Below are 25,485 nucleotides of genomic sequence, written 5' to 3'. Positions count from 1 at the left end.
CTGCGCGACTTCATTTCATTGATTTGGTAACGCAGATACAGTCTGTATACTGCAAGTCCCCCGACACTGCACCCGACTGGGCGCACTTGCTTGAGTCGATAAAAAATATGAAGGAATTTTAATTAGCCCACAAGTTGTTGGGCGGTTTGTGTGTGTATTAACTTAGCATTCGTATGCTGCATTCTGTGTTCAATAAAGAAAAAAAAATTCAGGTGTTCTGTGCAAATAAAGAAAAACAATTCAGGTGTTCAGTGCTTTGTTTTCGTTCCTAATGTGTAGTTGTGAGGTGTACGTAGTTGTGACTTCAAATAACACATTTACTAAGAAAATATGAAAAAACAAAATTCGCGTTTTTTTTTAACTTTATTTCGCTTCAGCTAATTTGGAGGAGTGGAAAGCCATAGTAAGCTTCCAAAACATTGTTGAATCAATAGCTAAGCTGTAAAGAATTGTTTTTCTTTTTAATCTTCTGTAGCTTTTCAGATGAAAAGCTGCAGAAAAAGCATCTTGAAGGCGACAGAAAGTCTGTTGACTTTCTTATTACAAGGTGGGCCAATATTGAAAAGAAAGTCAACAGAAAAGCTAGAGAAAGTCAGATGGAAAGCTCTTGACATTTTATATCCTCTGATGACGTTTTTCGACAGCTTTTCAACAGAAAAGCATAACAATTTTTGGTAAGGGTGGTTTTGATTTTCTTCTCTTCTGCGCGTGGCAGGTCTAGCCGTTGCTAGCAAACGTGCCACTCAAAAGTCGTAACGATACAATTTTAGCGCTGGCTGATCTGCTAACGTCGGCTGCGCTTGGGCTTCCTGTGCGGCAACAGCATTCGGGTTGTTGGCCCGGTCGCACGTTGTGTCTCTCTATTGGCTAACATCCCGGATGCGCATGTTTGTCTCGGGTCCACGTGTAGCATAGTTGTGGAGCATTATGACCGTTATAAAGCTAGTGCAGAGCTACGCTTCTGAATGTTCGATCACAACATGCCGGACGGATAGAAGATAACTGCGAACGAATCCCGGCCACGTGCCATAACTGGATACGATGAGGTTTCCTAGAACTACCATGAAACATTATATTCCGGGTCACTAAGTTCAACCGCAGCCGACGCTGCAACCCGATGAGCCAATCAAAGAGCTCCAAAAGTACATCGTTATAAAACTACTCGTTTCTTTTTGTGTGTGTGTGTGTGTAAGGGGCGGGGGGTTACTGCCGGTTAAACCAATCAGTCATGAAGAAAAGCGCAGGCACCGGCGCGTTCACTCTGCTTGATTGGTTGATTCGGTGATAGCAGACGCCCAAAGACGATAAGTGCCACGACAAAGCACTTTCTGCGACAATTAATTGGCTCCGTGGGATGGTTTAGCGTCGGGTACGTTCTGACGTAAAGTAAAACGGAGCATAGCGTGGGTCCCTTTGTTTTTTGGGGTCAATCCAGATCCGGTTCCGGTTTCTTCATATTTAAAAGCGTAAGCTAAATCCTCCGCTGCTTCGCTGTACTGAGGGTAGTTTGTTGCGAGCAAAAAACGAAACGATGGTCTACGAAGTGCTTTTTCTGGTTGTCTGTGCTGGTCTGTGCTTCACGACACCCTGCTTAGCCTCCGTGCAACAGCCGTCGCTGTCGTCATGCTCTTGTAAGTATGAAGCTGGTTCTGGAACCTCTAAGGGAACTTATTGGGGTGCCGCAGTTTTTCCTACGCCGTAAAACGGATCGGAAAAATCATCACCTTCACATAGAAAGCTGGAACTTTCACCGAGTGTGTATTTTGGTGGCGGATTTCACCTTGTCAAATTTTCGAGGCGTATAGTTGTCTTCCTGTAAAAATAAGACCGACAGTTTTGCCAAAAGTCATTGGCAGACGTGTTCGCAGACGGTTGTGTTAGCGATGAATGTTGCATGTGGCGTCGGCATACAATAGAGCGCGTCGTCTTTTCGCATGCGCCTATCGGGAGATGGCGCCACAAGTTGTATTCATCGCTAACTCGGTCGTCTTCGAACACCTCCGCCGTTAACTTTGGCGAGCTTGTCGATCTCACTTTTTACAGAAAAACAACTACACCTTGAAATACCGGAAGGCTAATACAGCGCCTCAGTACAAATTCTGTAAAAGTTTGAGATTTCTATGTGCAGGCGCCTATTTTTCTGGTTCGTTTTACAGTGTAACAAACACTGTGACCACTCTATAAATTGTACGCTGGTCATCACCCTTGTCCATAACGCGGGAGCGCAGAGCTTTCTCCGGCGAGCGCTCGACTGGTGGCATTCGCGGACACTAATTTCGTCACGTGGGGGAACATGGAACAGCCCAGTATCGTTTCCACTTTTTATCGGGAGCCGCCGGGGCTGCCGAACGCGGGAGGCTGCTATCACACCTTTCACAGCGAACTGTTGATATGAGTGCGATCACGCAGCCTATATGCGGACCAAAGCAGGCGCGAAACGTGATAACAGCCTCCAACGTACGGCGGCTCCCGATGAATCTGGCAGTACACCCCTCGAGCTTGCTGTACCGTGTTGTCCCACGTGCAATAGGTTAGTTGCCGCGAATGCCACGAGTCGAGCGCTCGCCAGACAAAGTCGCCAGGCCGCGCGCCCCCGCGTTATGGACAAGTGTGATTGCCACAGTACGTAAAATGATGATATACAAATGTTTAACGCGTCGAAAGTATAGTCCCAAGAGCATATGTTGCGATTTTGGTATACGGCGGCGTATTCGGGCGGTCGCTGTCACGTCGTGCAGGCAAGAAACAGCGCAAGGATACTGTTATTTTCGCTGGTCCGCTCAATAATATATGTACAGGACAAATGCAAATTGTTATCCTGCGAATAAAAAAATGCACCGGAAAGGACTGACTACAATAGAGAATGTTAAACGAGACAAGGCGCAACTTGCCTATAATACCTATTTTTCTCGGTGCCTTTTCCCATCAGCGATTAGAACGAACCGGTCCAATTATCCAATCTGCATTATGATGCTGCGGTCCTTATAAGGCCTCGCTCGTGTTTTTTTTTCCCCGAAGTTTGTTAACACTAATTAAGCAGTATGTAATTATCAATCGTGCTTTGTCTAAAATAAGTATCGAGTTATGCATTCATGACAGAAAAATAAAGGATAATAATTTTCGCGAGGAATCCATTCCTACACTTGTTAGTGAGCGCGTTGATAATGATGTAGGTTTAGAAAGAGTTATAGACTTAAAGACAGGGGACGGGAACACACATCACGGGACAAAAAGATGTGTTGTCCCGTCCCCTGTCTTTACGTCTATAACTCTCTCTAAACCTAAATCCGTTCCTTTCGTCGTGCGCGGTGTTTACATTCCGCAAAAGGAACAAATTACTCATGGTCGGGAAATTTATGTCGCCAAACTCACTGACACTTTAAGAAACGCGAGTCTTATTCTGCTTTCTGCTTGGGGATTCGTTCTTCGGCTTCTTTCTCACTGGCTCCGGAGCGCGCGTTCAGTCACGCCCGGCATTAGTATATGTAACTTGAAGTTGATAGTCAATAGGAATACCGTATATCCGTCATTTAATGACTGTTCTTACACTCTAAGAAATGCCTGCGCGTCTACTTACTCTCAAAACACTCGAAGAGCCAATCTCTGCGATCTACGAAATCAGCTCAGCGAATGACAAGGCGGAACATCGGATTATACCTCAAAATGAAGTCTGCGCTGTGGCATTACGCAATGCAAGCAAGACGCTGTGCATTGCGTAGTGCCACAGCGCAGATTTTATTTTTAAGTCTAAACGGATGTTCTACCTCATCATTCGCTGAGGTAATTTTGTAGATCACACATTTTGGCTCTTTGAGTGTTATGCGGGTAGGTAGACGCGCAGGCACTTCTTAGAGTGTAGGTGTAGGCATTCGCTATAAGCTTTGGTTGAGGCAAACTTAAATAACACAAAAAAAACACGCTAAAGGTCTAGTTTTCATTTGCGACTCAACATTTGGCCTTCGGCCTAAAAACTCTTATTTCCATGATGGCGAGGGAGGGGAAGGCATCAATAAGCCACCAGAAAACCATGGTGTGAAAATAGTTTGATCTATTCATTTATTACTTCGAATTTAAAACTCCTGCAGCAAGAACGAACGAAACAGACAACTAGAAAACAAACGAGCAAACGAGCAAAAATATGGTTATGTGATAGGGAGTCGTGAAAATTATCGATGGAGTTGCCAATATGCAGTGTCCAGTTGCTCGTGTTGAGCGGGGCGACAGTATGTTGCGAGGGATAAGGCCCGTTTATGCACTTGCGTTTGCTTAGGACCGAGCGCTCGTGAGCTCTTACGACGAAAGTGCATACTGACACGCTGGCGCCATCTATGAGGTGTCTCTAGAACCGCATTTCGCTTGAGCGAACGTTTAGCGGTATTTACGAAATGAAATATACGTACTACTTATAAGAAATGGTCGTTTGTGTAACTGTAGAAAGTGTTCAAGAAAAAAAAAACTGGTGCGCGAAAAAACAAAACAAAAAACAACAAGGAAATACACGGAAATTGAAAATGTTCCGCGGAAACCTGATAGACCGCGCCAGTGTGTTATTTCGCCGTAAAAGTTTTTAAGGGGGTTTAAGGCACACGGTCGAAAGCAGTCAAATGTGTGTGAACCAACCCTTACTCCCCTGGAACCCGCGCATTTTGTTTGAACGCGATTATGTTACAGCTACGCAGGTCCTGAAAGTCAGTGGCGTGAGCATCACCAACGCCAAGGTGGGCCAAACGATGCTGTTTAACTACACGGGCGACCTGACGACCAGCCTGGCAAACTCCCCAGTGCTAAACTTCACAATGACCGTAAAATCAACAGGAAACCTAGTCCCATGCTTTTTGAACGTGGGATCATGGTATGTCATCCGCCTAACTACACTTTCCAGTGTGCTTTTTTTATCTTTGCTGAAATGGCTTTAACACTCAGTTCTATAGAATTTAATTATACTCGCCGTTATTAGGGTAATCATTATTATTATTTGTTTTTTTATGGAACCCACTAGTCCAGCCAAAATGTTTCTTTAGCTCGTCAGTAAATTTCCTTGTTAAATTCAGCAAACAAATGCGCGCCCACAAAAAAACAAAAAAACGAAAAAAACCCGCTATTATTTAACTTTGTCTTTTTGAACATAGAGACTGGGTCCCTAGTGTCAATAGTGTCAAAATCTCACTATTTATTTGATCTTACCTTGCACGCTACGTCAGCTTTGTGAAACGCCACCAAAAGTGAGTATAGGGGCCATGGGAAACGCACGAACGTATGCAGAATTGTGGAAATCGATTTAGCACGGCAAAGGAAGGCCCAACATAACCTAAGATTGACAAGCCAAGCGGCCTAACTTGTAGGCCTAACTTATAGGCCTAAGACCTAATACCTCTACCCCGAATGCCTCTCGTACCTCCCCAAGCCTCACCTTCCCATCCAGCTAATCCCGAGTCGTCCCTTCCAACTGGAGCCTTTCTGTCATCCCTATCCATTACCGAACAAGACTTAGAAGAATCACTGACCTCGCTTCGCCCAGCACAGAACCCTGGACCAGACCGAGTGCATCCTGCTTTTCTCCAGCTCTCCGCCCCTCTGGTCAAGCCCATCCTCATCCGCATGTTTCAACGCATACTTGACTCTGGCACTGTACCCATTCAATGGAAGAGATCCATCATAACGCCCATCCACAAAGGAAATGGACTTGACACCAACAGCATTGATTCGTATCTCCCCATCGCCTCCACTTCAGTTGTGAGCCGCACACTGGAAAGAATAGTAAATAACAAAATCCTGAACCACCTGGAGGACAATGGCCTACTAAATCAGGCACAACACGGATTCCGAAGGGGACGCAGCTGCGACACTGCCTTGGCAGTACCAGTCCACACACTCAGCTCACACCTAGACTAGAGTAACTGTATCTGCTCCGCTTGCGGCTCCGCTTGCGGAGCAGAGTACCGCAATGGTGCCATTCTGGAGCCAAGCACTGCGGGAAGCCACGGTCGCTTTTTGCAGGGGACGCGAAGGCGCGGACGCGAGGCGGCGTGCTGTGGCGTGCTGCGGCGCGCTGGGTAACGAAAATTGTGCGGCGTGCGGCGACGAGCCGAGCAGGCGCCGTCATCGTTGTCCCGTCGTTTCCTGTTTCCCTCACGATTGCAAAAATCGCACCCGTAGATCCTGCGGGCCGCATATGAAGTGAAGTCGTCAATTCATTGCGGTAAACGACGCAGCGGCTGACGAAAACGCCGTCCCCTCGCTTTCGCACGGGAGCTCGCTGACTCGGCAAGATGGCCGGATGTGACGGTCGCGTATCGCGTATCACTCCGCGAGAGCCGCAGACGCGAGCAACGCGATCGTCGTCTGTGTCGTCTGCTTCCCATACCTTGAAGACGGATGTCCTAAAATATCGCTCGCGTTATAAAAAAACAGGATTGTATTGTACCCAGTTGACGCACATAATGTTTAATAACTTAGGAAGCTTTCGGTTCGTTCGATTTTAGTCTAGGTTCTATATTTGGCGAACTAAAAGCGGAAAATATGTTCCCCCGAAACTCGGCGCTCTGGAAGGCCGCTTTCCCGCACGAAGTTCGGATCCAGTTCTGCCCACGTGACTACTCCTCCGCCAATACGGAGATGGCGGTGAAAGGAAAAGGAACGCGATACTCTGGCTCTGCAAGCAGAGCCGATACAGTTACTCTAACCTAGACCAGTGCATCCCCTGCCAACTAGTGCAATAGGATTTTTCAAAGCATTCGATCGCATCGACCACACACTTCTCCCTAAAAAAACTCCAGAAAGTGGGTATTGAGGGTTCCTTGGCCAACTGGCTAATGGACTTCGTCAGAAATCGAACCCAGCGAGTCGCCTTCCACGGTCATCTCTCGTCCCCCTGTACTGTGCTCGCCGGTGTGCCGCAGGGCAGTGTGCTTGGCCCTATACTTTTCTCGCTGTACATAAACGACATCACCGATGGACTGAAATCTAGGGCAATACTATACGCGGACGACCTCTCTCTTATACAACCAGGAATCTCCAAGGATGCAGTCACCTCCCTTCAAAATGACCTCGATGACTGTTACAGGTGGTCCGTGACACACAGCCTCCCACTAAACCCTAAAAATGCCTTAGCATGACAGTCAGCCTGTCCTTGGCTAAGCCCTCACACTCTCCACCGCTTGCAATAGGTGGCGCCGAACTCTCTCGTGTCAGTCACACAAAACTGCTCGGAGTCGCATTTGACGAGCGCCTCGATTTTAGTCGCCACATCCAAGGAACCGCTTCACGTGCGAGGCGGACACTGGGTTTTGTCACCCAAATTACGCGCGACATGCCAGCCGCATCCCTGAGGCACCTGTACACGTCGCTGGTACTCCCGCAGCTGGAATTCTGTTCTGCTATCTGGGACCCCCCCCCCCCCCCCCCCCTCAACAACGCATAAGAAATCTGTCGAGTCCATACAGCGGAGGGCAGCTTTTACGCTGTACCGACGAGATTCCCCCTCGTCACACCACACTGCCGCCAGAGATATTTCCACAACCAGACTCCTTCAGTATGCCCAGTGGCGGACTCTGCAACACCGCAGAGACGTAGCCTCAATCAGGCCCTTCTGCCTAATGATGGGTGCTGGCCACCCTGACGTGCCTTCCTCACTTCTCCTCAACAAGCGCACTGGCCGGCTACAACCTCCACTGTCACGAACTTTGCGCCACAAGACATCGCGCCTAATGCGTGCTGCAGAAATTTGGAGGTTACTCCCACACCACCTCACAGAGTCAATCCCCTGCAACCGAGACAACATCCACGAGTTGTGTAGAACAGTTACTCGGACCATAGCACAATCACCTCCCTTGCCACCCCTTCCCCCCACGTGTATTTGTGTGTGTGCATGCGTGTGTGTGTGTGTGCATGCATGTGAGTGTGTGTATGTGTTTTCTTTTTGTCTAGACTAGACTATTTTCCCGAAATATCTGGTGGGGTGGGTGAAAGGGGTGGTGTGTGTGTGTGTGTGTGCGCGCGCGCGTGTGTGCGTGTGTGTGTGTGTGCGTGCGCGCGCGCGTGCGTGCGTGCGTGCGTGCGTGCGTGCGTGCGTGCGTGCGTGCGTTTTCCTTTTCTTTTTTTGTCTAGACTAGTCCTCCTCATAGCGCCGTCTGGTTGGTGAAAGGGGCACAATATGTATATGGGCGCATGCCTTTCCCTCCTCACCTGCACACCGAACGGCACCACACTTTTAAGTGCAATAAAATACTATCACTATCACTATCATTTCACTCCAAGGCGTAGGTTGTGGCCAGATTATTCTTTTTTTACCTAAATAGCCAGAAAAATGCCTACTTTGGCTTCTATCCAATTTGCCACACGATTGCGAAAGTTCCAGATGATGAGCAAAAGGTGCCAGGAGACACACTAACAACCAGCGGTGAAACTTGGTTCTGGCCGCTGATAGAAATTTGAGGACCGAAACGATATGTGAAAACCGAAGAGCCCGGGATTGGAGTTGAACTCTTGTTTTGCAGTTAAGGTCAAATTACCCAGACTCTTGCCAAAACAAATCATTGCGTTTACAGGGCAAGGTGGAGCAAAATGAGACGAAACATTTTGTTTTGAGTTGTAGTTTTTATTTTTGCTTTAATATTTAAAAAAAAATCAGCATGGGGATATTCTTAGATGTCTTGACCCTATGCTCAGAAAATATTACTTAACTGTAGCAAGTGAAACATTAATCAAAGCTACAATATCTGAAATTCCCACAGTGTCTTATTTTACGGCAAAATGAGACTAGGTAGTGAGGTACAACGAGACACACTTAATTAAGAAAACCTGATATGCGTTCAGCTGTTACTATAAAGACACTTGAAACGCACTGTGGGAGCTCCAATAGACTTTTCATGAGCGCACACCTTGCATTCTATGCACTCGATTCATATTAAATGCGGGGCTGCTTGGCTTCTATGCACTCGATGTTCCTTGTTCAATGTTCTTTGTTCAATGTTCTTTGCACGCCAGGCACTGCCAGTCTCTTGTGGCGTGCATCGCACGGCCTGCATGCAGAACGCTCGGACACTCCATGCTTCTTCAGGGGATCAATGATCTTTCCCTTTATTTTCATGCTTCTTTTCATCTTCTTTTTCTTTCTTTTTCTGGTTGGGGGGGGGGGGGGGGCGGGGGGAGGCAGGGGAACGCCGGTTCTTGGTTGCTTTCACCAACATCAGCTTTGCCTTGTGTGGAGATGACGTTAGAACAGTGTTGCTCCCCAACCTGCTTGTTCTCTTTTTCTATTATACGTTAGGTGCGGAAGAAATGATTTTGAAACTTGAAACGACAGAAAAAACGTACCTATTGTGACCCAGCCGTTTCTTTTTTTTTCGGTAAACCGCTGCTTTTTATATTCCTTGAGTCATTAGGCTCACTTTTGCAGCTCATCCTTTGGTGTACCAAAAATTGAGGCAGCGGTGCGAAGGGATTGACGCTGTTGCTTGACACTTTCAAGAGCTTTGGTCATGTCACTTTCGCGCTATAAAGCCCTTGTTTTTTTTATACGTTTAGACCACCCTAGAAACCGTGAGAAAAGTAATATGTCTCAGGAGCCACCTGAAGACTCGTGCGTAATTGACATGCGCGTCATAGAATGCCGTATTGTCGCGTTTTCCCCCACGCGTATCCTGTTGCGGAAATAATTATTTTGCACATAAATAACCACAGATCACTCAGATTGGGTCCGCAGAAAGCTAATAAAGCTTACCGATAAAATTAAAGCTTACCTTGACAGAATAATCAGTGCCAACCGGGGTGCACGTCTCGAAGCGAAGCCTCGCGCTAAATTTTGCGCCTTTTAGGTGAGGGGAGGGGGGGGGGGGGGTGGGGGGGTAAACACGTCAACCTCAACTCCGCATTTTGTTTCTCCGAAACACTCCAACCGCCAGCTCTCCCTTTGTACACAAGCAATATGCACAGGTCACGGCACCTCGCGGTGAAGTTTGAACGTACTCCGATTGCATGTTTACGAGTGGAGTGGCGCTAAACACAAACTGTCGCATTTTGCCCCGCGTCTCATTTTACCTTACCTTACCCTAATTCGGGTTCATCGAGCTTTCAAAGCTCTGAATGGCGAGTCAAAAGACAAGTTGAGAGCTGTGCTTTTTGGGTAAAAACTTGACCCCACCGACTTCTTTTCCCGCGCAGTCAGTACAAGCTGTGCGGCGGAACCACCACCATTGAACAAGAGATCGCGGCGCCGTGGAACAACCAGTGCCCGATCCCAGCCATGACGTACACAAGCAGCGTCGCCATTGCAATACCGGCTTTGGCGAGTTTGGTCATTGGGGTGAGCTCAGGCTTCCAGAAAGGGGCATTGTGGAGGGTGTATACAGTAAGAAACTGAGGAAGAGGAGAGCTTGCGGGGTAGCAAAGCGTCGTGCTCTGATCGCGTTCGAAGAGTGAGCGGAGACAAAGGCTTTGCGTCTACTTACCTTCCTTTTCAGTCGAAGATCGGCGTCCTGGTTATCAAAGCGTCGAGCTTTGATCCAGTTTTAGAGTGAGTGGAGACAAAGGCTTTGCGTCTACCTACTTTCCTTTTCAGTCAAAGATCGGCGTCCTGGGTATCAAAGCGTCGAGCCTTGATCCAGTTTTAGAGTGAGTGGAGACAAAGGCTTTGCGTCTACCTACTTTCCTTTCCAGTCAAAGATCGGCGTCCTGGGTATCAAAGCGTCGAGCTTTGATCGAGTTTTAGAGTGAGTGGAGACAAAGGCTTTGCGTCTACTTACTTTTCTTTTCAGTCAAAGATCGGCGTTCTGGGTATCAAAGCGTCGAGCTTTGATCGAGTTTTAGAGTGAGTGGAGACAAAGGCTTTGCGTCTACTTACTTTCCTTTTCAGTCAAAGATCGGCGTCCTGGGTATCAAAGCGTCGAGCTTTGATCGAGTTTTAGAGTGAGTGGAGACAAAGGCTTTGCGTCTACTTACTTTTGTTTTCAGTCAAAGATCGGCGTCCTGGGTATCAAAGCGTCGAGCTTTGATCGAGTTTTAGAGTGAGTGGAGACAAAGGCTTTGCGTCTACTTACTTTCCTTTTCAGTCAAAGATCGGCGTCCTGGGTATCAAAGCGTCGAGCTTTGATCGAGTTTTAGAGTGAGTGGAGACAAAGGCTTTGCGTCTACTTACTTTCCTTTTCAGTCAAAGATCGGCGTCCTGGGTATCAAAGCGTCGAGCTTTGATCGAGTTTTAGAGTGAGTGGAGACAAAGGCTTTGCGTCTACTTACTTTTCTTTTCAGTCAAAGATCGGCGTCCTGGGTATCAAAGCGTCGAGCTTTGATCGAGTTTTAGAGTGAGTGGAGACAAAGGCTTTGCGTCTACTTACTTTCCTTTTCAGTCAAAGATCGGCGTCCTGGGTATCAAAGCGTCGAGCCTTGATCCAGTTTTAGAGTGAGTGGAGACAAAGGCTTTGCGTCTACTTACTTTTCTTTTCAGTCAAAGATCGGCGTCCTGGGTATCAAAGCGTCGAGCTTTGATCGAGTTTTAGAGTGAGTGGAGACAAAGGCTTTGCGTCTACTTACTTTCCTTTTCAGTCAAAGATCGGCGTCCTGGGTATCAAAGCGTCGAGCTTTGATCGAGTTTTAGAGTGAGTGGAGACAAAGGCTTTGCGTCTACTTACTTTTCTTTTCAGTCAAAGATCGGCGTCCTGGGTATCAAAGCGTCGAGCTTTGATCGAGTTTTAGAGTGAGTGGAGACAAAGGCTTTGCGTCTACTTACTTTCCTTTTCAGTCAAAGATCGGCGTCCTGGGTATCAAAGCGTCGAGCTTTGATCGAGTTTTAGAGTGAGTGGAGACAAAGGCTTTGCGTCTACCTACTTTCCTTTTCAGTCAAAGATCGGCGTCCTGGGTATCAAAGCGTCGAGCTTTGATCGAGTTTTAGAGTGAGTGGAGACAAAGGATTTGCGTCTACTTACTTTCCTTTTCATTCAAAGATCGGCGTCCTGGGTATCAAAGCGTCGAGCTTTGATCGAGTTTTAGAGTGAGTGGAGACAAAGGCTTTGCGTCTACTTACTTTCCTTTTCAGTCAAAGATCGGCGTCCTGGGTATCAAAGCGTCGAGCCTTGATCCAGTTTTAGAGTGAGTGGAGACAAAGGCTTTGCGTCTACTTACTTTTCTTTTCAGTCAAAGATCGGCGTCCTGGGTATCAAAGCGTCGAGCTTTGATCGAGTTTTAGAGTGAGTGGAGACAAAGGCTTTGCGTCTACCTACTTTCCTTTTCAGTCAAAGATCGGCGTCCTGGGTATCAAAGCGTCGAGCCTTGATCCAGTTTTAGAGTGAGTGGAGACAAAGGCTTTGCGTCTACTTACTTTTCTTTCATTCAAAGATCGGCGTCCTGGGTATCAAAGCGTCGAGCTTTGATCGAGTTTTAGAGTGAGTGCAGACAAAGGCTTTGCGTCTACTTACTTTCCTTTTCAGTCAAAGATCGGCGTCCTGGGTATCAAAGCGTCGAGCTTTGATCGAGTTTTAGAGTGAGTGGAGACAAAGGCTTTGCGTCTACTTACTTTTCTTTTCAGTCAAAGATCGGCGTCCTGGGTATCAAAGCGTCGAGCTTTGATCGAGTTTTAGAGTGAGTGGAGACAAAGGCTTTGCGTCTACTTACTTTTCTTTTCAGTCAAAGATCGGCGTCCTGAGTATCAAAGCGTCGAGCTTTGATCGAGTTTTAGAGTGAGTGGAGACAAAGGCTTTGCGTCTACTTACTTTCCTTTTCAGTCAAAGATCGGCGTCCTGGGTATCAAAGCGTAGAGCTTTGATCGAGTTTTAGAGTGAGTGGAGACAAAGGCTTTGCGTCTACTTACTTTTCTTTTCAGTCAAAGATCGGCGTCCTGGGTATCAAAGCGTCGAGCTTTGATCGAGTTTTACAGTGAGTGGAGACAAAGGCTTTGCGTCTACTTACTTTCCTTTTCAGGCAAAGATGGGCGTCCTGGGTATCAAAGCGTCGAGCTTTGATCGAGTTTTAGAGTGAGTGGAGACAAAGGCTTTGCGTCTACTTACTTTCCTTTTCAGTCAAAGATCGGCGTCCTGGGTATCAAAGCGTCGAGCTTTGATCGAGTTTTAGAGTGAGTGGAGACAAAGGCTTTGCGTCTACTTACTTTTCTTTTCAGTCAAAGATCGGCGTCCTGGGTATCAAAGCGTCGAGCTTTGATCGAGTTTTACAGTGAGTGGAGACAAAGGCTTTGCGTCTACTTACTTTCCTTTTCAGTCAAAGATCGGCGTCCTGGGTATCAAAGCGTCGAGCTTTGATCGAGTTTTAGAGTGAGTGGAGACAAAGGCTTTGCGTCTACTTACTTTCCTTTTCAGTCAAAGATCGGCGTCCTGGGTATCAAAGCGTCGAGCTTTGATCGAGTTTTAGAGTGAGTGGAGACAAAGGCTTTGCGTCTACTTACTTTTCTTTTCAGTCAAAGATCGGCGTCCGGGGTATCAAAGCGTCGAGCTTTGATCGAGTTTTAGAGTGAGTGGAGACAAAGGCTTTGCATCTACTTTCTTTTCTTTTCAGTCAAAGATCGGCGTCCTGGGTATCAAAGCGTCGAGCTTTGATCGAGTTTTAGAGTGAGTGGAGACAAAGGCTTTGCGTCTACTTACTTTCCTTTTCAGTCAAAGATCGGCGTCCTGGGTATCAAAGCGTCGAGCTTTGATCGAGTTTTAGAGTGAGTGGAGACAGGCTTTGCGTCTACTTACTTTCCTTTTCAGTCAAAGATGGGCGTCCTGGGTATCAAAGCGTCGAGCTTTGATCGAGTTTTAGAATGAGTGGAGACAAAGGCTTTGCGTCTACTTACTTTTCTTTCCAGTCAAAGATCGGCGTCCTGGGTATCAAAGCGTCGAGCTTTGATCGAGTTTTAGAGTGAGTGGAGACAAAGGCTTTGCATCTACTTACTTTTCTTTTCAGTCGAAGATCTGCGTCCTGGGTATCAAAGCGTCGAGCTTTGATCGAGTTTTAGAGTGAGTGGAGACAAAGGCTTTGCGTCTACTTACTTTCCTTTTCAGTCAAAGATCGGCGTCCTGGGTATCAAAGCGTCGAGCTTTGATCGAGTTTTAGAGTGAGTGGAGACAAAGGCTTTGCGTCTACTTACTTTCCTTTTCAGTCAAAGATCGGCGTCCTGGGTATCAAAGCGTCGAGCTTTGATCGAGTTTTAGAGTGAGTGGAGACAAAGGCTTTGCGTCTACTTAATTTTCTTTTCAGTCAAAGATCGGCGTCCTGGGTATCAAAGCGTCGAGCTTTGATCGAGTCTTAGAGTGAGTGGAGACAAAGGCTTTGCGTCTACTTACTTTTCTTTTCAGTCAAAGATCGGCGTCCTGGGTATCAAAGCGTCGAGCTTTGATCGAGTTTTAGAGTGAGTGGAGACAAAGGCTTTGCGTCTACTTACTTTCCTTTTCAGTCAAAGATCGGCGTCCTGGGTATCAAAGCGTCGAGCTTTGATCGAGTTTTAGAGTGAGTGGAGACAAAGGCTTTGCGTCTACTTACTTTTCTTTTCAGTCAAAGATCGGCGTCCTGGGTATCAAAGCGTCGAGCTTTGATCGAGTTTTAGAGTGAGTGGAGACAAAGGCTTTGCGTCTACTTACTTTCCTTTTCAGTCAAAGATCGGCGTCCTGGGTATCAAAGCGTCGAGCTTTGATCGAGTTTTAGAGTGAGTGGAGACAAAGGCTTTGCGTCTACTTACTTTTCTTTTCAGTCAAAGATCGGCGTCCTGGGTATCAAAGCGTCGAGCTTTGATCGAGTTTTAGAGTGAGTGGAGACAAAGGCTTTGCGTCTACTTACTTTCCTTTTCAGTCAAAGATCGGCGTCCTGGGTATCAAAGCGTCGAGCTTTGATCGAGTTTTAGAGTGAGTGGAGACAAAGGCTTTGCGTCTACTTACTTTCCGTTTCAGTCAAAGATCGGCGTCCTGGGTATCAAAGCGTCGAGCTTTGATCGAGTTTTAGAGTGAGTGGAGACAAAGGCTTTGCGTCTACCTACTTTCCTTTTCAGTCAAAGATCGGCGTCCTGGGTATCGAAGCGTCGAGCTTTGATCGAGTTTTAGAGTGAGTGGAGGCAAAGGCTTTGCGTCTACTTACTTTTCTTTTCAGTCAAAGATCGGCGTCCTGGGTATCAAAGCGTCGAGCTTTGATCGAGTTTTAGAGTGAGTGGAGACAAAGGCTTTGCGTCTACTTACTTTCCTTTTCAGTCAAAGATCGGCGTCCTGGGTATCAAAGCGTCGAGCTTTGATCGAGTTTTAGAGTGAGTGGAGACAAAGGCTTTGCGTCTACTTACTTTCCTTTTCAGTCAAAGATCGGCGTCCTGGGTATCAAAGCGTCGAGCTTTGATCGAGTTTTAGAGTGAGTGGAGACAAAGGCTTTGCGTCTACTTACTTTTCTTTTCAGTCAAAGATCGGCGTCCTGGGTATCAAAGCGTGGAGCTTTGATCGAGTTTTACAGTGAGTGGAGACAAAGGCTTTGCGTCTACTTACTTACCTTTTCAGTCAAAGATCGGCGTCCTGGGTATCAAAGCGTCGAGCTTTGATCGAGTTTTAGAGTGAGTGGAGACAAAGGCTTTGCGTCTACCTACTTTCCTTTTCAGTCAAAGATCGGCGTCCTGGGTATCAAAGCGTCGAGCTTTGATCGAGTTTTAGAGTGAGTGGAGACAAAGGCTTTGCGTCTACTTAGTTTTCTTTTCAGTCAAAGATCGGCGTCCTGGGTATCAAAGCGTCGAGCTTTGATCGAGTTTTAGAGTGAGTGGAGACAAAGGCTTTGCTTCTACTTACTTTCCTTTTCAGTCAAAGATCGGCGTCCTGGGTATCAAAGCGTTGAGCTTTGATCGAGTTTTAGAGTGAGTGGAGACAAAGGCTTTGCGTCTACTTACTTTCCTTTTCAGTCAAAGATCGGCGTCCTGGGTATCAAAGCGTGGAGCTTTGATCGAGTTTTAGAGTGAGTGGAGACAAAGGCTTTGCGTCTACTTACTTTTCTTTTCAGTCAAAGATCGGCGTCCTGGGTATCAAAGCGTCGAGCTTTGATCGAGTTTTAGAGTGAGTGGAGACAAAGGCTTTGCGTCTACTTACTTTCCTTTTCAGTCAAAGATCGGCGTCCTGGGTATCAAAGCGTCGAGGTTTGATCGAGTTTTAGAGTGAGTGGAGACAAAGGCTTTGCGTCTACTTACTTTCCTTTTCAGTCAAAGATCGGCGTCCTGGGTATCAAAGCGTCGAGCTTTGATCGAGTTTTAGAGTGAGTGGAGACAAAGGCTTTGCGTCTACTTACTTTCCTTTTCAGTCAAAGATCGGCGTCCTGGGTATCAAAGCGTCGAGCTTTGATCGAGTTTTAGAGAGTGGAGACAAAGGCTTTGCGTCTACTTACTTTCCTTTTCAGTCAAAGATCGGCGTCCTGGGTATCAAAGCGTCGAGCTTTGATCGAGTTTTAGAGTGAGTGGAGACAAAGGCTTTGCGTCTACTTACTTTCCTTTTCAGTCAAAGATCGGCGTCCTGGGTATCAAAGCGTCGAGCTTTGATCGAGTTTTAGAGTGAGTGGAGACAAAGGGTTTGCGTCTACTTACTTTTCTTTTCAGTCAAAGATCGGCGTCCTGAGTATCAAAGCGTCGATCTTTGATCGAGTTTTACAGTAAGTGGAGACAAAGGCTTTGCGTCTACTTACTTTCCTTTTCAGTCAAAGATCGGCGTCCTGGGTATCAAAGCGTCGAGCTTTGATCGAGTTTTAGAGTGAGTGGAGACAAGGGCTTTGCGTCTACCTACTTTCCTTTTCAGTCAAAGATCGGCGTCCTGGGTATCAAAGCGTCGAGCTTTGATCGAGTTTTAGAGTGAGTGGAGACAAAGGCTTTGCGTCTACTTACTTTTCTTTTCAGTCAAAGATCGGCGTCCTGGGTATCAAAGCGTCGAGCTTTGATCGAGTTTTAGAGAGTGGAGACAAAGGTTTTGTGCGTCTGCCCACTTTTATTAGCAGTCAGAGCTAGGTGGTCTGACGTGCCGCGCGCTCTTACTTCATTATTTTCCTTAGTTGTTATCAGTATTGGCGCATTTTTATTTTAATACGAACTTATTTTTGTTTTTATTTCAGGACGGAAATGTGCACCTCAAGATTGCTGGAGTAAACGGCGGCAGTGTCATTGGGTGCATTGAGTTTGACTTCAAAATCGCGAAAAATTAAGAGATTGCAATACAAAAGCTGGCAGCACGAAACCGAATGACGTCACTGGAAGCATCGCTTGTGTCGTGGTCCGAGGTTGCAATTGCTTGCGGCGTATCTTAATTTTTTTTTATGCTATCTTCTTTCCAAATTTATATTTTTTTTATATTTAGTGCTGTTTGTTTAGTTTCTAAGGTTAATATGAGTCTGGTCTTAAAAAAAGAGAGTTGATTGCAAAAATGTGAGACTTCCTAAAAATTAATTTTTAGAAAAATCCAGTTCATAACAAAAACTTCATTATGTTCAAAGCTTTAGAAACATGTCGCGTTCGTTATGACGCCTGCGAGGCAAAACCGAAAGATTGTTTTGATATCCCATCAAGTCAAAATGTGGCTTTCGCAACATTCTCGCATAAACATTTACAATTATAGAACAAATCAATCAATGTCTTTAAAATGTGGTTGCGCGCGGCAATCGAACAATCTTAGACCATAAAATAAAATATTGAATAAATAAGTAAACTTCGCGTGATTAATGGAAATGGTTTGTCTTTTTGCCTGGCTCTTTTTTGTCTTTCGTTTTTTTTTTAATTGTTGAAAGTTTTTTATATTGTATTGCTTTTTCTCTTCTTAATTGTGAATTTGTTCTGTATAAGGTTTTTTTTCTTGCATTTCAATTGGTTTTATAATTTTTGTTCTTATCATGTACGCACAAAAATTGCTCGGTTACTTTAAGTAACCTTCCTCTCGTTTATTTATACTGCTGTTTCTTTCAATAATAATAAATCTTGTCCCCGTTCTTTTTTGCTATTAATTACTTATTACCGTGAGATGCTTTCAACCATTTTCTTTTCGTTTTTTTTGGGAGCCCCTGCTTGAATGAATTCATTGTAAACTAACAACTTGTTTGAAAATAAAAACATTTTGACTTCACTAAGCTTGAACATCAGAAGCCTGAGCTTCACCAATGTACCAATGACTTTCGTTCTTTGTCTGCTTTTTTTTTTCATTGGTGATATGTATAGCCATGCCCCCCCCCCATACTTTCTTCCCCCCTTCTCCAATTCCGACTCGAAAGAGCTGAGTGTCTTGAAGTTATTGAAACATTGCCTGGAAATTAAAGAGTCGTCTGTTTTTCAACCTAATGCCGCCTTCGTCAGCCTGCCCGGAAACAAAAATAAAAATTGTCTATATTAACTTTACGAGAATTGGTTTCCTGTTCGCCTGGACGTACTGGACCTCTAGCCTTTTCCCATGAAAATATTCGTCTTCATGACATGCAGTACTGAACAGAACGGCGTTCCTGGAACGCCTTCCTTTTATGAGGAACGAAGGAAAGCCGCCGTTCTATTTTTTATCGGTGGAACTAGATCGGGAACTTGTAACATTTTTATTGGAACGGAAAGAGGAACGGCCTTCCGTTTTTTCGTGCAGTGAAGTAATTTTTATTTTATTTCCAAGAGAAACATTTTAAAAGTATATAAGCCATATTTTTACGAAAACCAGGATCTTGTTAACGTTTTGGTTACTTATCTTAGGGTTTATTTTATATGGTCCTCGCTTAGTAACAGTCGGGTGCCGGTGAGCTAGTGGGCATCAATTATTTTTTCAGTTCCCGAGACTACAAAACAAAAAGCAAACCTTTTTGTCGCAGAAAACGAAACAGAAAGAGGGAAGTTGCAAACTCAGCTACTTTTTTTGCTTCCACGAATCCTCATACACCCAAACATTTAAGGCCAACTACAGCCATCACTGAACTTCCACAAAGAGACCTACAGTTACAACAAAAGAGCAGGCTGCCAGACATAGAACACACCTTTGTATCTTTAACATTGATCACTTAAAATATATACAAAAAGTGATCTTTATTTTTTCGCCCGTTGTCCCCCGCCTTCGAACTGAAGTTAATCCAACCTTCAGGACTGACCTTCCTAAAGCCCCACCTTCTTCTCCACTTGCTCGTACGTCTTGCGGACACCAACATCGAGAAGACACTTTTGTTAAGTTAGAACAAAATACACTCTTAGATTGACACGTGTGAGGTTGTTGTGAAACGCTCGTGCAGTGTGGGGTAACAGTACGTTTGGCTCGTCCGAATGCCCCACCACAAATGTGAATATGTTAAAAGCTGAGATTTTTAAAGGTGCATATATGAACCAATGAAATCCTGCTTCCGGTTGTTTTCTTCTCCTAAAAAAAACTTTCCTCGATCTAACTAAATATGGTAATCATTAAAATACAAATGTAATGTATATGTAACGATATGTTCCATTTTTTAACTGTAACGGGAACCAGTTCTTTTCTTATAGATGGAACTTGTAACGGAAACGCGTTCCAAAAATCAGAAGGAACGAGGAAAGCGCTTTCGTTCCTTCTTTTTTGGAACGTGTACAACACTGATGACATGTTTAAGATTAGATCAGGTTGAGGTTGAGGCGGAGAGAACATTTTTCATCAGTTAGAAAGGATGAAATCTAGCTGTCTGATGTCAATTCCTCCTTGTCCGACCCAGAATCTGCTTACGGCACGTAAGAGCAGCGTGAAATGAAAAACGCGGACGCATCAAAACACTAAAATAAAAAAAATAAACATTCTTTTTTCGGCGACATGTGCGACAAAATATAAAAGAATTGAAGCAAAATAAAATTACTGATTTACCTCGTTGTCTGAATCCAAATGACACCGCCCATATATATACCATATATATAGTATATATACTATATATATTGTCACCAATCCATCATCCCGTGCAGCCTCACCCTCATTATCCTCATCATCATCACCATCGCCGATCGCTCGCGCTGCCCGCTCGGGACAGTGTCTAGGACAGTTCGAAAATAAACATAATTGAAACCGGCCGTCAAGCCTCTGTTTTCCTCACATTATATGTATAGGAAATGACCTGTGTAAAATATATATATATATATATATATATATATATATATATATATATATATATATATATATATACTGTATATAAACATGGCCGAAAAACGTACTTGATCGAGAGGGTTGTTTGGATTTTTATAACAAATTATTCGTAAAGTAAGTCGACGTTTCGGCCTGAGAGACACCTTTCTTGAGACTGTCTACATGATATGAAATATTGACACACCTTGACTACATCACGTGGGCCATGACGTCACATACGCACCAGCCGGACCCCGAATTTCTCGGTGGCAACTCGGCCTCCGTGACGCTCCTGCCCTCGGCGGAGGCACCTACTTGTTTATGACCGGGTACCACTAGAGCGACAGACAGAAACAAACAACAGCGACAAGCCTCAAACCCATGCAGCACGCTCGCTATGGTACCGTTGGCAGGCGTTTAGTCGTTCGGTGCTCGCGAAGTAAGCACGAGCACGGCACAAGCGATTGCAAGCCTACTAAAGATACCCTCGCGTGCATGATGCTCGTGTTTCAATCAATCAATCAATCAATCAATCAATTTATTTCCTCTCCATCTGAGAGGGGAAGGCAGGGAAAAAAGCAGCATGTCGCTACTTGACGAAGCCCCCGCCTCCCCTTTACATCCGCAGAAGAAACACAACATATGAGTGAAAGAACAATGTAACATATACAAAAACAGATAATCTAGCGCTTACACAGGACAGTGGTGGCAATTATATACAGTGCGAAGGGTTAAACAAGGTAAACATAATTCAGAGTGGCACACGTTTGCTCCAAGAGTTTAGAAATGAGCACATGCACTACAATGCACATTGACTTTGAAAAATATATACGCAACTGCCTCTGCACCTTCAAAACATGACAACACCTATTCAATAGGTCACTCAAATAGGTCACGAATTTTCTTTTTGCTTGTGTTGGCCACGGAAATTCCCTTTGCTTCAAGGTTGTTTAAAATTCTTGGGAGAGTAAAAGCCAGTCTCTGGTCACCATAAGTAGTTCAGGAGCGCGGTGCGGCCCAGTTTCGAGAATGACGAGTGCTGTGTGTTGCGTCTCGCGACTCCAAACCTGAGACTGAATTAAAAACGCTAATAGGGTTGTTTAATGATCTTTTATATGACATCAAAAGCTTGTAACTATAGTAATTGGTGATTTTTAACGTGTCAAGCTTTTTAAACAAAGATTTTGTGGAGTGATCATACGCTACATTACATATTATTCGTATTGCCCTTTTTTGCATTACAAAAAGTCTCTGAACGTTCGTTTTCGTAGTGGTACCCCAAACCAGGAAACAATAATCGAAATATGAGCAGAACAGGGCGTGATATATAAGCAGCATTATCGAGGGGGGTAAGATATTACGGTATTTATATAAAACGCCTAAAGCCTTCGAGAGCTTTATGGTTGTGTCCTGCACCGTCTCATCCCACAGCATATGTTCATTAAAAGTCACGCCAAGCACCTTAGCATTTTTTACAATTTCCACATCTCGTGAGGCAAAAGAGAGCCCTCCCGGCAGGCTGCTGGTGCAGCTTGTATTTTTTGCGCGGAAAATAATTGCCTTACTTTTTGCAACATTTATTGTTAATGAATTTGCGGTGGTCCAAACGTTCAGACTCTGCAAGAATTGATTTGCTTTTCTTATAATGATGTCAATGCTAGTTCCAGAGAAAAACAAACTTGTATCATCTGCGTATATTATGTATTTGACGCTATTATCTAAGTTCACTATGTCATTTATGAAAAGATTGAAGAGAAGGGGCCCGAGAATACTCCCTTGCGGTACACCTGCCTTTAGTTGGCGCATGTCTGAGCGCTCCCCGTCAATTTCAACGTACTGATAACGGTCTTGCAAATAGCTTTCGATTAGGTTCAGGGCAACACCCCTGATGCCACAAAGGTCCAGTTTCTGCAGTAAAGTTTTATGATTAAGGCGATCGACTGCCTTCGAAAAATCGATAAATATGCCTAATGTTAGCAGTTTGTTTTCGATGTTTGTAAGTATCATTTCTTTCTGTTTTAGTAGCGCCAACTCTGTCGAGTACCCCTTCCGGAAACCGAACTGACAAGGGGTAATAATTGAGTGTTTTTCACAGAAAGCATATAGTCTCATGTGCATAAGTTTTTCTAGTCCTTTGGAGAATACCGGCAATACAGACACAGGCCTGTAATTACCCACGTTGTTCTTATCCCCTGCCTTGTGGAGGACGGACACCTTGGCCACTTGCATTCTTTTAGGAAACACCCCATCCTGAAGGGCGAGGTTATAAATGTGGGTCAAACAAGGGGCGATAGAATGAATTACACGCTTTACAGGCCCGATCTGAATGCCATGCACGTCGTTACTTTTACTGTTTCTAAAATTGTTATATACTGATACCAATTCACTGTCGTCAGTAGGCAGAAGAAAAACACTCTCCAAAGTCTTATCGACTAGGTCACAAGCATTGACGGAGTGAGCGCTATCAACTAAGTCCACAAAATGATTATTGAACCTGTCAAACCAAGGCGGCGCCAGTTATGCACTCCCCGTTCACAGTAATCGTTTTAATTGAGTCACTACGAGAGTGAGGTTTTACTAACATGTTCACTTTTCTCCCCATGACATCCGTTCTAGATTCACCCTGAAACATATCGTAATGGTATGTGCGCTTGGACTTGCGAAGAGCGCTAGTCACCATGTTCCTTTGAATTTTAAATTCGCGGAGGACGCCCAAATCTCTAGTGTGCAGAAATTTATTATAGAGCGCATTCTTTCGATTCATCATTCTAATTATCTCCGAAGTAACCCACGGCTTGCGTGATTTCTTATGCACTCGACACTTCTTGTAGGGAAAGCACCGGTCATAGATATTTGTAAACGTTTCAAGAAAGAGATCATATGCCTGGTCAGCTGAGTCACAGGAAAAAACCGCACTCCAGTTTGTAAGTTGTATTTCCTCTTCAAAATATTTTAGTCTTCTTGAGCTTATATCTCTGTGAAAAGTGTAATTTGTGCTCGAAAACTTTTTTGACCGAATTTTTAGATCAGCAAACAAATAAATTGGCAGGTTTTCACTGATTGTGGCTCCAATGACACCAGCAGTTACGCATGAATCATCAATATTTGTTATGAACAAGTCTAGAAGCGTTGCATTCGTATTATTTGCCCGAGTTGGTTGGGATATTGGACAAAAGAAACCGTAGGAACTACACAATGACAAAAACCGCAATTGTCGCGGAGATGACGTCATCATATCAATATTAAAATCTCCGCCCAAGTAGAAGGTGACATTGTTTTCACCCATAAACACAAAGAGTTTTTCGATGAATTCCAAAAACAAGTCCATATCACCATTTGGTGGACGATACATAACAGATAATATAGATTTTGAACTTTCTAAAGTCAGAATTTCAAAATCATTTGTAACAGTAGTCAACTGATCTATGACCGTACATTCGAAAGCAGTTTTTGCGTAAATACAAACACCACCCCCGCGCTTTAAACCGCGATTTAAGTCATAAACGGTGTATCCATCCAAAGGGTCCATCATCTCATCAGAACGGCACCACGTCTCGGTTAACATAAGGAAATCAAAAGAGAAACCAAAATCGTCTAAAAAAATATTAAACTCATCAAATTTGTTCCGTGCTGATTGAATGTTTAAATGAATGTTTAAATGTTTAAATGTTTAAATGAGCCCCCATAGCCTCCTTTATTTTATAAAACCTCTCAAATCGCGAAAGACTCTGGTTTGAGTCTTGTCGCTGTCGTTTGTTTCTGTCTGTCTCTCTAGTGGGACACGGGCATTAGAAGACGACGCCGGCAGATGCTCTGCCGGGCAGAAGAGCCAGATCGCCGAGCCTGCTCCTCAAGCGCGCTACAAACTGCGCAAGCCTTACAGCGAGACTCTCTACTCGCAACAGGATTGACGGTCTCCGCCTCACATCACAAGCTCCTCGTGTTTTGAGTGAGATCCCTGTAAACTTCAAAACACGTTTTTTAGCAATTAGGAAGTTAGCGGACAAAAGGATAAACCACGAGTCCCGTGCCGCATTCCTTGAGACTTGCCTCGATGCGTGCATTGCTCCCAGGGGTTTACAATTTTTTTCACCTAGTATCACAAATCTCTCTGAAAGCGATTTAAAAAAAATGGAATGTGGGGCTTACGAATGCTTCCCTCGATTTAGTAGAAATAGTGAAAAGTCATTGTCAGACAAATTGGACGAATGTTCAAAGGGTTGAAAGTAATTTGCTTTGCGCTAACGAATTGTCACCGCATGAGACCGCAGCACTAAAATCATTTGAAGAAAAGAAATGTTGGATCATCAGGGCGTTAAAGGATAGTAAACTAGCTAGGAATAATATTAAATCTTCTTCGACGACGGTGAGTGGACGGGACATACAGAATAACTCTCTTGATCGTAGCAACATAATTTATCCAGTGCAGAAGACTCGTTCCTCTCAAGGAGTCTTAACTTCTGTCCGACTACAGGCCAGTACGACGATTTCACGCTCCTCCAGGATCTTGATAATTTCGCACGAAGGCTTCCGGAATTCTTCTTTGAAAAGCCCCACCAAAAAAAAGCACATCTCCTATGACTTCAACATCGCCCGGCTGGACTCCCGGTCTCTACAGAGATAAGTATATAGACCTTTATATCCAGGCGGTCCAAAAGGTCATTGTGTCAGCTTATAGAAATCAGCAACCTCATCACTATAACCTTTCGCTTCCCGAACGCAAGGCGCTCAAAGATCTGGGTAAGAAAAAATATATTATAATCAAACCAGGTGTCCAAGGGTGTACGTGCCATATAGTTATTCTCATCATTTCGGATTACATACAAGAAGGCTATAGACAAATAAACGACACAAAATTATACCGTATTCGAAACAAAGATCAAACTAGTCAGCCTGCCGTGTTAATGCACGAGCGACTGAGCCAGAGAGAAAAAAGGTGAAATTACCAACAACACTTTACGGGCCTAACTGCTAAACACTCTGTACCTGGGAGCTTCCATATGTTCATACCTCCGCAAGCCTCACTCATGAGGGCCCTCACTCACCCTCACTCACCCTCATCTTCACAGGTGAGGTGAGGGTGAGTCAGTTTCTGAACCAGGAAAATTCATGAGTGTGAGGGTGAGAGGGCCGTGAGGGCTGTGAGGGCGGTGAGGGCCGTGAGGGCTGTGAGGGCCGTGAGGGCGGTGAGGGCCGTGAGGGCCATGAGGGCGGTGAGGGGTATGAGGGCCATGAGTGCGTGAGGGGCGTGAGGGCGGTGAGTGGCGTGAGGGCGGTGAGTGCGTGAGGGGTGTGAGGGCCATGAGTGCGTGAGGGCAGTGAGTGGCATGAGAGGCGTGAGGGCCGTGAGGGCGGTGAGTGCATGAGGTGTGTAAGAACCATGAGGGCGGTGAGTGCGTGAGGCCCCCTTCAGATCGAGCATCTTCCTCAGCAATTTTGGTGTTAATGACGGGTTGTTCTCAAGCTTTCC

General features: G+C 45.0%; 1 protein-coding gene across 1 annotated transcript; it reads left to right on the top strand.

The window, feature by feature from the left end:
* The first annotated feature begins 1,531 nt into the window (after nucleotides 1–1,531).
* Nucleotides 1,532–17,127, top strand: LOC8032956. Its single transcript, XM_002401845.3, has 4 exons — nucleotides 1,532–1,631; nucleotides 4,672–4,852; nucleotides 10,162–10,303; nucleotides 17,038–17,127. The coding sequence occupies exons 1-4, from the start codon at nucleotides 1,532–1,534 to the stop codon at nucleotides 17,125–17,127; spliced, it is 513 nt and encodes a 170-aa protein (XP_002401889.3).
* The last annotated feature ends 8,358 nt before the right edge of the window (nucleotides 17,128–25,485 follow it).

This window comes from Ixodes scapularis, unplaced genomic scaffold (genome assembly GCF_016920785.2).
Source record: "Ixodes scapularis isolate PalLabHiFi unplaced genomic scaffold, ASM1692078v2 PGA_scaffold4__175_contigs__length_147842914, whole genome shotgun sequence".
In the NCBI taxonomy this organism is placed as follows: Eukaryota; Metazoa; Arthropoda; class Arachnida; order Ixodida; family Ixodidae; genus Ixodes; species Ixodes scapularis.
This window is presented reverse-complemented; position numbering and strand designations above follow the sequence as displayed.